Source organism: Mobula birostris, chromosome 2 (genome assembly GCF_030028105.1).
Source record: "Mobula birostris isolate sMobBir1 chromosome 2, sMobBir1.hap1, whole genome shotgun sequence".
Lineage (NCBI taxonomy): Eukaryota > Metazoa > Chordata > Chondrichthyes > Myliobatiformes > Myliobatidae > Mobula > Mobula birostris.
Genome location: NC_092371.1, coordinates 174,700,710 through 174,716,520, shown reverse-complemented (window position 1 = coordinate 174,716,520; position 15,811 = coordinate 174,700,710). Strand labels below are relative to the sequence as shown.

Sequence of the window (15,811 nt, the reverse complement as noted above, 5' to 3'; positions counted from 1 at the left end):
CAAATGCACAACTGGTTTATATGGGTGACTTGTGCTTCTTAAAGGTGTATTGTTAAGGAGCAATCTATTTGAAAATTTTAAGATGATTAAAGGATTTATTGGGATTCAGAGCAACTCAAGATTGGTAACGTTAGGGTCTAGGCTGGTTAGAGGAGAGGTATAATTTTTTAAACTAGATGTAACTGAAAGAATATATATAGCTTAATGTTGGAAAAAATCAACTAGTTAGCTTAAGTGGAAAGAGACTCAGTCAAAGTACATTTATTATTAATGTATACCATATACAACCTTGAGATTCATCTTCTCATAGGCAGCCATAGAACAAAGAAACACAATAAAATATATGTAAACCCTATTCAGCAAAGACAGTCAGACATCCAAACGTAAAAAAAAGTAAGAACTTCATGCAAACAATGAGAAAAAGCAAATAAGCCTGAACCACAGAGTTCCCGAAGTAAGTACACAACCGTAGAGCCAGGTTCAGCACTGAGGCGGGTAAAGTTTGCTGGAGTAGTAAGCTGAACACCGGTTTGTCCTCTGCCCTCAGGTTCAATGCATTAATCTTTTTATTCTGGCTCAGCGTTTAAATCAGACAAAAATCAATTTGTTATCCACTCTGTTTCAGGTCTGGGACCATTAGATATGGTCCAGCAAGGACAGATGTTGCTGAGAAAAGGAGAGAATAGGCGACATGAATAGGTTTTAGGGACCAGCTGGATGAAGATTATAGAACTCAGACTGTCAGTTGTATTATTGGGAAAAGCTTGATAGAGTCTACAACCAAAGTACGTAGATGGGAGTTAAGGGGTTGATCAGCCGTGATCTAATTGAATGACAAATTAGACCTGAAATCTCAAACACAAGAGATTCTGCAGATGCTGGAAAGCCAAAGTAACAGACACAAAAAATGGGAGACTGCCTGACCAGCTAAGTTCCTTCAGCATTTTCTGTGTGTTGCTCTGAAATCTCAGATTCTCTTCCCAATAAATTCATAGGTTATCTTCCTCTAATATTAAATTAAGATTCAAGGATTGAAAATACATTTATTATCGAAATGTGTAGGCAGTATACAGCTCTGAGATTCATCTGCTCCACAGTCAGCCACAAAACAAAGAACACCATGGAACCTGTTCAAAGAAAAACATCGGCCCCACCCCCATGCACACAAAAAAAAAACAAATCGCACAAATGGCAACAAAAAAACATAGACTATATAACACAAAGTCAAACGAGTCCAGGCATATTCATTCAGCTGTTTGGTATCTGCAGACCACCCAGATGGAAATAATCAAAATAACAAAAAAAAGAGTGGCTGGAAGCCAGAAACACATCATAATGTGAACTGGAGTGCCTAGTTCGCAAACCACATTGACTAATTCTTGCCCAAAACCCAGAAGTCTGGCACCGTCCTCCAATTGTATCAAGGGAGAGAGGTCATTCAAATGCAGAAAACTTTCTTCAGGAGTAGCAAACAAGAGGGAGAGTGAGAACATTACACGCAGGCACCTTCCTCCAGCAGCAAGTGAGAGGCTGGTAGATGGTGCTGAGTGCCTGCTCGCTGTCTGCACATGTTTTGATTGTTTCAGTCTTCCTCAGTGGTTTAATTGGCGAGGTTGGTGAGAAATGGCATCGATCATGGACATGCACCCCGTCTCCAGACTTCTCGGCCTCACAGCTGCACATTCAACATAAAGCCTCATCCTACACAGTCGGTGATGGTAAAGTGCCCGATCGTTCAATTGGCTTGAAAACACACAATCAAAATGTAGATCACAGGCTCCAACAGTCGTAGAACCACATTTTTGAAAGAAGAAGAAGTCATAAAAAAGTGAAAGAAGTAGTTTCCTGAACTGTCTGTTGGATGTTGCCCTTGATCGCACCATTCATTAACACCATCTTATTCTGGAATAATAATGAATTTAATACACATTCCATTACTGTGAACAAATAATTGACCATGTTGTGTTGAAGGTCTCCACAAATTATTCGATGATTTGTGCATCTATCTCAAAAGCCTCTTAACCCCAGCCCAGCTATCTTCCCCAATAAAGGGTGCCATGGAATTCCTGAGCCTACATCATTAAAGTGCATTAATTCCACCACAGCAACATATACAACATGCTGGAGAGACATAGCAAGTCAGGCAACACCTGTGGAGAGGAATAAAACATTTCAGGCTGAGACCCTTCATCAGGATTTGAAAGGAAGGGTGGAAGAAAGCCAGAATAAGAAAGTGGGAGAAGGGAAAATTGTACAAGCTTGCAGGTGAGACTAGGTCAGTGGGAAAGGAATTATAGATTAACTGTTCCATTACAAGTCATGCTTGCCTATGGCTGTTGTGACCATTGATACCTTGTTAATGAATATGGTGACTCAATGACTTTCTTTAGATGGCAACTTCCAAATTTCCACTGATAGATAAATGCTACTACAAACAGCATCTCAAAATTTATTGGTAAATCAGCTTAAATGTTTTTTTTTAATCAAGCTTCAAATTGCTTCAGTTGAACTTGTAGAACCAAAATAATCAGTCTATTTTGAAAAAGAAAATTCAAGAAGAAATATTTATTTACAGATCACAAGCAGGGATTCTTGAGTATCTTAGCACTTAAAGGTGTGAATTATAAAAAGAAAGTCACCTTCTGTTATAGTTTTAGTGAACTTTTCTACAGATTTTCTACAGTTACCCATTCTAACTGGTTGTATTGCCGTCTGGTACAGAGAGGCCACTGCACAGGATTGGGAAAACCTGCAGAAACTTTGCAAACTCAACTAGCTTCATCATGGGCACTAGCCTCCCCAACACTGAGGACATCTTCAAAGTGCAATGCCTCAAAAAGGTGGCATCCATCATTAAGGAACCCTATCACCCAGGGTATGCTCTCTTCTCATTGCTCCTAACAAGGAAGAGGTACAAGAGCCTGAAGAGACACACACTCTACATTTCAGGATCAGAGTCTTCCCCACTCACATCAGATTTATGAATGGACAGTGACCACAACCTCACAATTTATTTTGCTCTCCTTTTGCAGTACTTATTTAGTTTATTTTTAAAAGATAAGACCATAAGACCACAGGAGTAGAATTAGGCCATTCAGCCCCTCTTGTCTGCTCCATCATTTGATCATGGCTGATTCATTTCCCTCTCAGCTCCATTCCCCAGCTTTCTCCCCATAACTTTTCATGCCCTGACTTACCAAGTCAGTGATAATAAGAAGTTAATACTTCCTATCATAATCTATTGTTTTTATATTATTGTGTATTCCAAGGTACTGTTGCCCCAAATCAACCAACTTAATGATATCTGCCAGTGATATTAAACCTGATGCCGATTTGGATTCAAATTATGGCTCTGGGGAAGGGGGGATTTCTGGGACTTCTTAAGTGATTTCTGTGCCTTTTATTCTACAATGCCCTCGAATGTCAGGATGCCCACAAAGATGCAACTCCAAAACAAAGGGTTCCAAAGCAATTGTAGATTCTTTCAACTCTTAAGGAGATATTCCGTGGATGTCGTAGAGTCATAGAGAACTATTGCACAGAAACAGACAAATCTAGTACATACTGACTGTTATACTGCCTGGTCCCATCAACCTGCACTCGGACAATTGCCCTCCATACATCTCCTATCCATGTACTTATTCAAATTTATTTTAAATGTTGAAATTGAACCCACATCAAGTATTTCTGCTGGCAGCCTGTTCCACTCTTTCACCATCCACTGGTTGAAGAAATTCCCCCCATGTTGCCTTTAACTATTTCACCTTTAACTATTAATCCATCACCTCTCGTTCTAGTCCCATCCAAAGCCAGCAGAGGAAAGCCTGCTTGCATTTACCCTATCTATAGTCCTCATAATATTGTATGCCTTTATCAAACTCGCTGGGATAAATGGGCTTATTCTCTCTCCAATGTTTTATGGTCTAAATCTTCTCTCATTCTCCTATATTCTAGGGAATAAAGCTCTAACCAGTTCAATATTTCCCTATAATTCAGTACCTCAGGTCTTGGCAACATCCTTGTAAAAGAGCTTAGTGGGTTGCGAAACCTTTTGAGAAAATATACCCAACTTGATGATAATCTTTTAAGCAATAATCTTGTGTGCCATAGTAAATTTGAGCAGAAATTATCATTGATTAATAAATTAGAAATATTGATTGGCTTTTTAAAAGATGAAAAGATAAATCCAGTTGTATATTTGCATGTATTCATTGTTTTACTGTTTGGTCCATTGAGTCATTTCATCACAGCTGCTTCATTATCCCTCTCAACCCTATTGTCCTGCCCATTGGTACTGTTACTAATCAAGAACCTATCAAACTCTGCTTTGAATTCACTCAATTACTTGGCCTCCACAGCTGTGTTTGGTAATGAATTCCACAGTTTCACTACACTCTGGCTAAAGAAATTCCTCCTCATCTCAGTTCTGAAAGGACAGACATAATTGTATTCTGAGACTGTGCTCTCTGGTCCTAGACTCCCCCTCTATAGGGCACATTGTCTCTGCATAGACTGTATCTAAACCTGGCGTGCCTTTCCACAGTGAAAGGGTTTTATCTGAAAAAGCAGAGAGGGAAGTGAGTCAGATTAATGGTGAAATTTATGATGCTTGTTATCTTTCAGCCATCAAATGTGGTCTCCCAAAGTCCCCTGGAAATGGTTCAGTGGTTGGCAGAGACTATAGCATGGGCAGTCAGGTCCACTATCGGTGCAATGAGGGCTTCACTCTGGAATCCGAGCACCAAGCCACGGCCGTTTGCAGGGACGATGGAAAGTGGAGTAATAACTGGAAGACCCCACGATGTAAACGTGAGTTTTTACTTGCACTCTAAATCATGCATGCAATGTCTGGGGAGAGACTGTTTTATTTTATTTATTTCAAAGTTCAAAGTAAACTTATTATCAAGGTACCTATATGTCACAGAATACCACCTTTAACTCATTTTCTTGTAGACATTAACAGTAGATATTTAGAGATACAGTTCAGTTAATGGTTGTTCCTGCTCTATAATTGTGCCCCACCCAGTTACACCCATGTGACCAAATAACCACCTAACCACTATGTCTTTGGAATTTGAGAGGAAACTGAAGCACCTGGAGGAAACCTCGCCCATACAGTATCTTCAATTACACCAAAAACAGAACAACTATCCCAATTGGTTCATTCATCCTCATATCAATAGATAATACAAAACAAACCGCTAGCAGGTAGGACTTTCTCAGCGATTAACATAACAAAGAAGCATTCCTAAGTATAACATAACAAAGAAGCCATTTTAATTAGCCTCCGCAGTAACATAAAAGACGAAGCCCCCTTACGTTAGTAATAATGGAGTAAGAGCATTACCTCAATAGCTCCATTACCTTGCTGCCATAAAGTACGATAGGTTTATCATCCTTTGTCAGAAACATCAGCAAGTTTAATTTACAATCCAAATTAATTTAAGAACTTTAGAAGAGGAGGAAGATAACTGCTGACTTTTTACCTATGTGCTATGCCTCAGAATTAGTCTCATGTTGCTGATCCCCCAACACACAGGAGCTTGATGCCCTCAACTCTGACAGAACATAATGGGAAAAATTCTGCAGTCTTCTGCAAAAGGTTCATTGCTCTCTGAGTTAAGAATTCTCCTGATCGCTCATTAATGATGACTTACTTAACCTCAACATGAAAACACAAGCAATACTGAGATGCTGGAAATCTAGAGTGACACACACAAAATGCTAGAGGAATTCAGCAGGTCAGGCCCACAACTGACTAACTTTTGGAATATGGGAAGAAATAGGAGCACCCGGAGGACGTCCAAACAGTCGGGGGAGATGGTGCCAAGCTCAATCTTCCAGCTGGGTCTGTAGAGTGTAGCACGAACTGCTATGGTATGATGTGGTCCCTTATGGTCTTGTTCATTTCTTATAACAGCAGGGCAGATGGTAAGTAAGCCTGGTGGTAAGTAAGTGTTTGCAGGTTTTTGTATCTTCTGCCTGATGAGAGTGGAGAGAAGGGTGTTATCTCCCATGATATTAAATTCAAAGTTCCAAAGTTCACACTCGCATCTGTTCCTCCGAACAGTAGAACCAGTTTTCCCTCCCTCTCAGCTTGTAGTAACAGTCATTTCTTATCAGTCTGATGTGATTTTCATGCCATTCATTACAATGAGGTAGCACGGTAGTGTAGTAGTTAACATAATGTTGTTGCAGTGCTGGAGTCCAGGGTTCAATTAGGCCACCGTCTATAAGGAGTTTGTACAAAATAGAGTGTGAAATATTACTATCGGACATTTAATTCTGTTATGTGGTACGTACCTCATCTCCCTGCAAACTGAATGCAATGAAGAATAGTCTGATAAATTGTATTTCACCTGGGTTCAATCCTTGCTGTTGTCTGTACAGAGTCTGTACGTTCTCCCTCTGACCACATGGGTTTCCTTGACGTATTCTGGTTTCCTCCCACATTCCAAAGACATAAGGCTTAGTAGGTCCGTTGTTCATTGGGTGGCACAGGCTCGTTAGGCCAGAAGCACATCTATAACTCATGTTATTCTGTAGATGTGCTGTGGAACGCATCCTAACAAGCTGCTTCACCGCATGGTATGGAAACTGTACTACGGCTGACAGGCAAAGGTTCACCGCCCAGCGGTGAAAACCGCACAACACATTACGCACCATTAAGGTCTTATATACAGAAAGGTGCCTGAAAAGGTCCAGTAACATCATGAAGGATTCCACCCACCCTGCTCATAGCACATCTACATGAAGCATTGTCGCAGGAAATGAGCATCCATGAGCAAGGACCCCCACCATCCAGGTCATGCTCTCTTCTCGCTGCTGCCATCGGGGAGAAGATGCTGCAGCCTCATGACTAATACAGCTAGGTTCAGGGACAGCTATTACCCCTCAACCATCAGGCTGTTGAACCAGAGCGGATAACTTCACTCAACTTCACTTTCCCCATCACTGAACTTTTCCCAGAACATATGGACTCACTTTCAAGACCCTTCATGTCACATTCTCAATGTTTATTGATTGTTTATTTATTGTAATTTGTTTTAATTCTTTTGTATTTGCACAGTTTTTTGCTTTTCGCATGGTGTCTTGTGTGGTCTTACATTGATTTTATCATAGTTATTGGCTTCACTGAGTATACCTGTAAGAAAATGAATCTAAGGGTTGTATATGGTGACGTATATGTACTGTAATAATAAATTTACTTTGAACTTTGTTGCTCCAGGTTGCGGCATTTTCAGTCTGTCGTGTTTCCATTCTGCCAAACACAACCCCTTCCCATGCCACCCTGTTCGTTGATGGTTGTGCCTGAGAAACAGGAACTTGTTAACTGGAAAGGTATATTCAGTAGCCACTTTTTTAGATACCTTTTGTACCTAATAAAGTGGTGACTGAGAATATGTTTGTGGTTTTCCACTGCTGGACCCCACTCGCTTCAAGGTTTGATGTGTTGTGCATTCGGAGATCCTCTTCCGCACACCCCTATTGTAATGCGTCTTTATTTGAGTTACTCTTTTCTTTGTCAGTTTGAACCAACCCAGCTATTCTCTTCTGACCTCTCTCAAAAACAACGTGATTTTTCCCACAGAACTGCTACTCACAGGATGTTGTTGTTTGTTTTTTCACACCATTCTCTGTAAACTCTAGAGATTGTTGTACATAAAAATCCCAAGAGATCAGCAGTTTTGAGGTATTCAATCCATTCCGTCTGACACCAGCAATCATTCCACAATCAAAGTCACTCAGGTCACATTTTTCCCTATTCTGCTATTTGGTCTGAACATCAACTGAACCCCTTAACCATGTCTGCATACTTATGTGCATTGAATTGCTACCACGTGATTGGCTGATTAGCTATTTACATTAATAGGCAGGTGTACCTAGTAAGGTCACCACTGAGTGTAGATTCAAAATGAAATTAACTTGGTTCCTTTGGAAGTTTCATTTAGTTAAACTAGCACGCTGAGTAATATGCCCCAGCTAAGATGCCATTAAGCTGGAAACAGTGCAGAGGAGATTTGTGAAGAAGTTGTCAGGTCTGAAAGCATGAGTTATGTAGAAAAGTTAAGCAGATTGAGACTCCTCAATTAGAGCACAGGAGAATGAGGGGCAATATTATAGAGATGTATACAACCATGAGGGACATTGATAGGGTGAATGCACATAGTCAGAATCCCAAGGTTGGAGAATGAAGAACTAGAGGGCACAGAAGGGATTGATTTAATGGAATCCAAGGGGAACTTTACACTTTGGTGGACGGAATAAAGGTGTAGACTATTTTCTAAATGGAGAGGCATTTCAAAAATCAGACATGCAAAGGGTCCTGTGAGTTTTCGTGCGGGATTCCCTGAAAATTAACTTGCAGGTTGAGTCAGTGGTCGGAAAAGCAATACAATGTTATCATTCACTTCAAGAGGAATAGAATATAAAAGCAAGGATGTAATTCTCAGTTTGGGGCCCATTGTACTAGCATTGGAGATCGTCCAGAAGAGGTTCATGAGATTGATTCTGGGAATGAAAGGGTAAATGTATGGGAAATGTTTGATGGATCTAGGCCTGTATTCACTAGAATTTACAAGAATGAAGGGAATCTCATTGAAACCTACTGAATATTGAAAGGTCTTCCTATAGTGTGGGAATCTAGGACCAGAGGACACAACCTCAGAGTAGAAAGAAATCCTTTTAAAACAGAGTTGAGGAGCAATTTATGTAGCCAAAGGGTGGTGAATATGTGGACCTCATTGCCACAGAATTGTGGAGTCAAGTCATTGGGTATATTTAAAATAGAGGTTGATCAGTATTTAATTAGTAAGGGTGTCAAAGATTTTGGGGAGAAGGCAGGAGAATGGCGTTGAGAAGAAAAATAAATCAACAATGTTGGATTGATGGAGCAGATTCAGTGGACTGAATGACCTAATTCTGTCCTATAAATTGAAGGATAGCATAGATGAAAATCCTGGTTGGTATGGACCAGTTGAGCCAAAAGGCCTGTTTTGGGGCTGTGTGAGTCTAGGTACATACAACCACTTTGTAAAACAGAATTGAAAAAATAGAAAACCTCGCTGAAATTTTGATTCTAATCATAACTATAGCTAATTATATGTTTGAATGGAACAGTCTAACAGATCACTTTTGTTTGTATTTTATCTTGCCCTTACAGCTGTGCCTTGCCCTCCCATCGAGACGACTCATTCAAGGGATGTCCTCAGGCGACTTGTCCGTGGGTCAACAAATGAATACGGAACTAAAGTCATGCTAAGCTGCAAACCTGGTTATTACTTAAGGGGCCACAAGTTCATAGAGTGTCAAGCAAATGGCACATGGAGTGGATCTAATGAAAAATCAACCTGCGAAAGTAAGAGCAAGATTATTTTATTATGAGACATAATTAGGTATTAAGATTGAGTAAATGCTACATAATGTTTTTATCTGAACAATTATCTGCTTTAGACCAGAAAACATAGGAGCAGAATTAGGCCATTCCAGCCAGTGAGTCAGCTTCACATTCCATCATGGCTGATTTATTGTCCCTCTCAACCTTGTTTACCTGCCTAATCCCCATAACCTTCGATGCTCTTAATCATCATAACCTTTGATGCTCTTTATTTTTAGTAGGCTTGACTACTCTAATGGTATTTTCACAGGTCTCTATAAAAAAATCCCTCAGACAGCTACAGCTCACTCAGGAACACTGCTGCTAGAGTCCTCACTAAGATCAAGAAAGTAGAACATATCACTCCAGTTCTCATCATAACACTGGCTTCCCATCCATCAGAGGATTGACTTTAAAATATTACTACTGGTTTGTAAAGCACTGAATGGTCTAGGGCCAAAATACATCTCCAATCTCTTGTTGCATTATGAACCTTCCAAAGCTCTCAGATCATCTGGGGCGGGTCATCTTACTGTCCCCAGGATCAAAACTAAACATGGTAAAGCAGCTTTTAATTACAATGCTCCACATATCTGGAATAACCTTCCAAATGATCTGAAGTCTGTCCCAACTTTAAGCTCTTTTAAATTGAGGCTTAAAGCTTTTCTTTTTGGCGCAGCTTTTAATTAGAATTTCCTGCACTGTAGCTTCTATTTATTATATCTATTTTTGTGTGATCTTATTCTCTTATATATTGTCTGAAATTTGATATTTGATTTTTATGTCTTGTTCTATGTAAAGTGCTTTGAATTACCTTGAGTTTACAAAGTACTATACAAATAAACTTGCTTGCTAGTCAAGAATCTTTCAAACACTGCTCTAAATATAGCAATAACTTGGCCTCCTCAGCCCTCTGTGACAATAAATTTCACAGATTCACCATCCTCTGGCAGAAGAAATTCCTCTTCATCTCTGTTCTAAAGGGACGACCTTTTATTCTGAGGCTGTGCCTTTTGTTTTAAACATGGTTTTCTGTGATCTAAGGTCTTTGTCATGTATGTCATTGTTTGAATGAGAAATACATATTACATATTATATTACAGATCTACTCTGTTACAGAAGCAGCACAGTGCATTACATAAAATACGCTGTAAATCATAGGAAATATATACCTGCATATAAAACTAACTACGTACTGCAAAACGGGAGTAAAAGTAGTCAGGCAGTGTTCATGGGTTCATTGTCCATTCAGAAGTCTGATGGAGGAGGGAAATAAACCATTCTTGAAATGTTGAGTAAATGTATTCAGACTCCTGTACCTGCTCTCTGATTGTTGTAATGTTCAAAGTAGATTTATTAGCAAAGTACATATAGGTCACCATATATACATCTGAGGTTCAGTTTCTTGCGGTCATTTATAGTAGCACAAAGAAATACTATAGAATCAGCGTGTGAAGTTTTTTCATTGATTCTATTGTATTTCTTCGTTCTGCATTACATAAAATGAATCACAGGGTGGTATATAGTGACAATCTGTACATAGTACGTACTTTGATAATAAATTTACTATGAAATTTGAGATGCAACACTGAAATCCTATGGAAGTAGAGGGCATTTCAACTGACAGAAAGAATTCACTTGTTCTGTTTGCTATTCTGGGCATGTGTGTTGACATATTAGCTGGATACATTGGCTTGTGGAAATGCAGTTAAATCACATTGTGTTAAGACTCATCAAGAGAATTCTTTATACAGAACAAGTTGACTTTCTAGTCAAGGAGAGGTACAATAGACTTGAAAGTGTTTCACTATTCACATCATTATGGATGTGAAAGAAACATGCTCGACTTCATGACAGAAAATTTATTCCTTTGATAGATCCTTCTCTCTAAATCCCAGACTTATCTTGAATGTGGGAGTCCATCATCAAGGACCCCCACCATCTGGACCATGCTCCCTTCTCACTGTTGCCATTGGAAAGAAGGTACAGGAGCCTTAGTTCTCACACCACGAGATCCACAAACAGTTATTACCCTACAAACATCAGGTTCCTAATCCAGCATGGATAACTTCACTCACCTCAACAATGAACTTGATTCCACAACCTATGGACTCACTTTCAAGGACTCTACAATTCGTGTATTATTATTGGTTTATTTATTGTTATTACTTGCTTTTTTGTATTTCAACTGTTTGTCTTCTTTTGGACATTGGTTATTTGTCCGTCTTTGTGTGCAGTTTTTCAGTGATTCTGTTGTGAATGCCCACAAGAAAATGGATGACGGAGTAGTATATGATGGCATATATGTAATTTCATAATAAGTTTATTTTGAATGTTGAACATCCATGTTAAAATCCATTCACTTAAACTCAGTAACAGGAAATCATACTTAAAGCATTTTTTTGTGTGTACCAGTATCAAAATTAGGCTCTGGGGGATTAAAAAACAAAAACAATTGATCTTTGTTTAAATTGTTTATTATTATCGGCCCTGATAACAGAGTGATTTCATAAGGTATGATCTAGATCAGGCGATCGCAACGTGGGCTCCATGGACCCCTTGCTTAATGGTATTAGCACATGGCATAAAAAAGTTGGGAACCCTTGATCTAGAGAAAGAAAATTAAAACTTGTGTTGGATTCTGATCTTTTTGATCCAAGATTCTTTTGGAAGTCAAGAAAAAGGCAAAAAACTTGATGCTTCACATTTATATTATTAAGTGCTAATAGAACAAAGAGAATCAGAAATGTAGAGTTGTAAAAGTCATGTAACTCAGAACAAAGAACAGAAAGAGTAAGGATGGTGGGGCAACATGTTCTGTCCTCCTTATACCCCGTAGATAATAAACATTCTATTCACATTTGTAGATAAGGGTTTAATGAATCAGACACTCATATTCAAATTATGCAGTACCAAGAAGCTTTCAGAAAGAGACATAACTGTATCCACTGCTGACCACACTGAACAATTGCACATACATAATGTGACCACTAGGAAGCACAATGAACAGCTACATGTGTATAAATAGTTATATAAAATACAAGTAGGCATAAATTGTTAACCTGCAAAAGAAAATAACAATTACATAATCTAATCCAACACCCATTTATTGAGTCTGAATCTTCATCTTGTGGTGCAATTTTTTTAACCAGTTATCTTGTGTGGTGATCTACCCACTCCACCAAATGGCAATAAGATTGGAACATTGCAGACATATGGGGCCACTGCAATCTTCACATGTAACTCTGGATACACACTGGCTGGATCTCATGTTCGAGAGTGTCAAGTAAATGGTCTGTGGAGTGGAGTGGAGACCAGATGCCTGGGTACGTACCATTAACTATTCACGTCTCCACTAACAGAGGTTTACCATACAGCAGAAAATTATGAAAAAAAGCAACTGCACTTTTCTTTGGCTATCGATCAACTTTGATGTAACTCTTAAATGAAATAATAGAATGTAGAACTTGGAAAAATGGAGGACTTCATGGAAGGGAAATCCTAGGCAGCTTCTAAAGTAGGTTACGTGGTTGACACAACATTGTAGGCCGAAGGGCCTGTAATGTGCTGTAAAATTTCTCTGTTCTCTATTCTGTAGAGTATATGACATGACTGCACAGTACAGGATCTGCAAGAAGCAGGATTTTCTGGTTGTCAACCATTTAAATTCCAATCCCCACTCCCATTTCAACATGTCAGTTAATAACCTTGTTGGCTGCCATAGTGAGGTTGCTCCCAAGTTGGAGGAGCAGCACCTCATATTCCATCTGGAAAGCCTCCAACCTGATGGCATGAACATCAATTTCTCTAACTTCCAGTAATTTCCCACTCCCTCTTCCCTCTGCTTCCATTCCCCACTAAGGGTCCCTTCTTACTACTACTCTTATCCTCACCTGCCTATCACCTCCCCCTAGTGCTCATCCTCCTTCCCTTTATCCCATGGTCCACTTTCCTCTCCTACCAGATTCCTACTTCATCAGTTTTTTACCATTTCCACCTATTACCTCCCATCTTCACTCTTCATCTCCCCTCTCCCACCCACCAGACTTTACCTACATTCTTCGAGCTTATACTCCATTCTTTCCCCCCACCTTCTTATTCTGGTTTCTTCTCCCTTCTTTTCCAGTCCTGAAGAATAGTCTTGGCCTGAAACTTCAACTGTTCATTCCTTTCCTTAGATACTACCTGACCTCCAGCATTGTGTGTGCGCTGCTCTGGATTTCCAGTATTTGCAGAATCTCTTGTGTTTACCATAACATTATTGCCCCTCATATTAAATATTTCCACACAGGAAAATATCTCTGGCTATCCACTCAATCCATGTCTCTTGTTATCTTCTGCTCTTCAATCAAGTCACCTCTTATTGTCCTTTACTCAAAGGGAAAAGCCAAAGCTTGTTCAACATATCCTCATAAAACATGCTCTCTAATTCAGACAGCATCGAGGAAAATCTCCTCTGCACCCTCTCTAAAGCATCCACATCCTTCTTATATTGAGTTGATTAGAATTGAATAAAGTATTCGAAGAGTGGTCTAACCAGAGTTTTAGAGAGGTGCAACATTACATCACACTTCTTGAACTCAATCTCCTCGCCGAAGAAGGCCAACACATCATGTGCCTTCTTAAAACCTTATCAACGTATGTGGTAAAAGTGAGGGATCAATGAATATGACCAAAGATCCCTCCGCTCCTCCACACTGCTAAGAACCCTGATACTAACTCTGTATTCTGCCTTCAAATTTGGCCTTCCAAAGAGAATCATTTCACATTTTTCTGGGTTGAACTCCTGCCGATCCTCAACCCAGCTCTGCATTGTGATCAATATCTTATTGCCTAACCTACTACCTAGGTGTCTTTTACATGATCCACAGCATCAAAATTCATGGCATCTGCGAAATAAAATATACAGTACAGCAAATAAGGTAGTACTGACCTCCAAGCTTTAAAAGAAGGATTTAACTTAAGTCTGTACCCTACTAAGCATAAGCACAAGAGATTCTGCAGATGTTGAAAATCCAGACTAACACATCTAAAATGCCAAAGGAACACAGCAGGTCCCGATGAAGGGTCTCATCATGAAACATCAACTCTTTATTCCAGTCCACAGATGCTGCCTGACCTGTTGAGTTCCTCCAGCATTTTGCGTGTGCCATCCTGTGATGAAAACAAGCATCAAAATGAACTGTGGTTGTGCAACTGAATGCATCTCTTATTGGACACAGATCCCTCTGATAAAACTGGTCAAGTGTTATGGGCAATATTGTTAAAATTACACGACTCATAAAGGCAGCAGGGAACACTAACAAAAAGAATGTCATTGGCACATTAAGAATCGGATGTGAGGGAGGTGGTGAATATTACTTTGCACAAGCAATTTAAGTAACACTGAAACGAAGTTATGCATGGTCTAACTCCATTACACAACAGCATGACTGAAATAGGAAACAGAATTCAATCCTTGCCTCATTTATATTTTGTGTTCAGTAAATGAGATTGAGGTTACTGTTCACCCCACGCTGAAAATCAAGAGTATGAGTACCTGAATTATCAGATCATCTCTCTGATCCATAAGAAATTAGAAAGTTTGCCATTGCCTTCACTTTAATCGTGATTCGCTTGAGTTGGTCTAGTGGGGGAATACAAATGCAATTTTGTATGCTTCTGCAAAGTAAAAACATACTTTGCAGGATCTCAATGTTACAGGTTGTTGCAGTAAATATAAGGATTTTCTGATCTTAATTACATGTAAATTTTGGCAGTTGGTTTATTATTGCCATTTGTGCCAAGGTACAGTGAAAAATCTTGTCCATACAGGTACAGTAATTTTAAAAGCATCAGCGCATCGAGCTACTACCAAAGTAAAACAATAGCAAAATATGGTCTGAGGTGTTACAGAATTAGAATCAGAATCACTATATATATATATATTAATAAGTTAAATTAAATTAGTGCAAAAAGAGAAGGAAAATGAGGTAGTGTTCATGGATTTATTGTCCATTTAGAAATCTGATGGTAGAAGGGAAGAAGCTGTTCCTGAAATGTCAAGTGTGTGTCTTCAGGCTCCTTTACCTCTTCCTTAATGGTCACAATGAGAAGAGGGCAGGTCCTGACTGATGGGGCTTCTTAATGATGGATGCTGCCTTTTTGAGGCAATGTCTTTTGAAGACGTCTTCGATAAAGGGAGGCTAATGCCCATGATGGAGCTGGCTGAGTTGGCAACTTTCTGCTGCTTTGTCAAACCCTGTGCAGTGGCCCCTTCATATCAAACAATGATGGAAACAGTTAGAATGTTCTCCAGGGTACATCTGTAGAAATTTGTGAATGTCTTTAGTGACATACTAATTCTTTTCAAACTCCTCATGAAATAGTCGCTGATGTGCTTTCTTTGTAATTGTGTCAATATGTTGGGTGCAGCATAGATCCTGCTACATACCC

The 15,811-nt window shown here is 39.4% G+C and overlaps 1 protein-coding gene across 1 annotated transcript in view; it reads left to right on the top strand.

Annotated features, from left to right (window-relative positions):
- Positions 1 to 15,811, top strand: part of csmd1a (CUB and Sushi multiple domains 1a) — a 2,254,753-nt gene that overhangs the window by 2,064,837 nt on the left and 174,105 nt on the right. Inside the window, exons 50-52 of the mRNA XM_072251121.1 lie at positions 4,624 to 4,809; positions 9,164 to 9,358; positions 12,529 to 12,702. Coding sequence (XP_072107222.1) covers positions 4,624 to 4,809; positions 9,164 to 9,358; positions 12,529 to 12,702 — 555 coding nt within the window. The remainder of the gene's footprint in view (positions 1 to 4,623; positions 4,810 to 9,163; positions 9,359 to 12,528; positions 12,703 to 15,811) is intronic.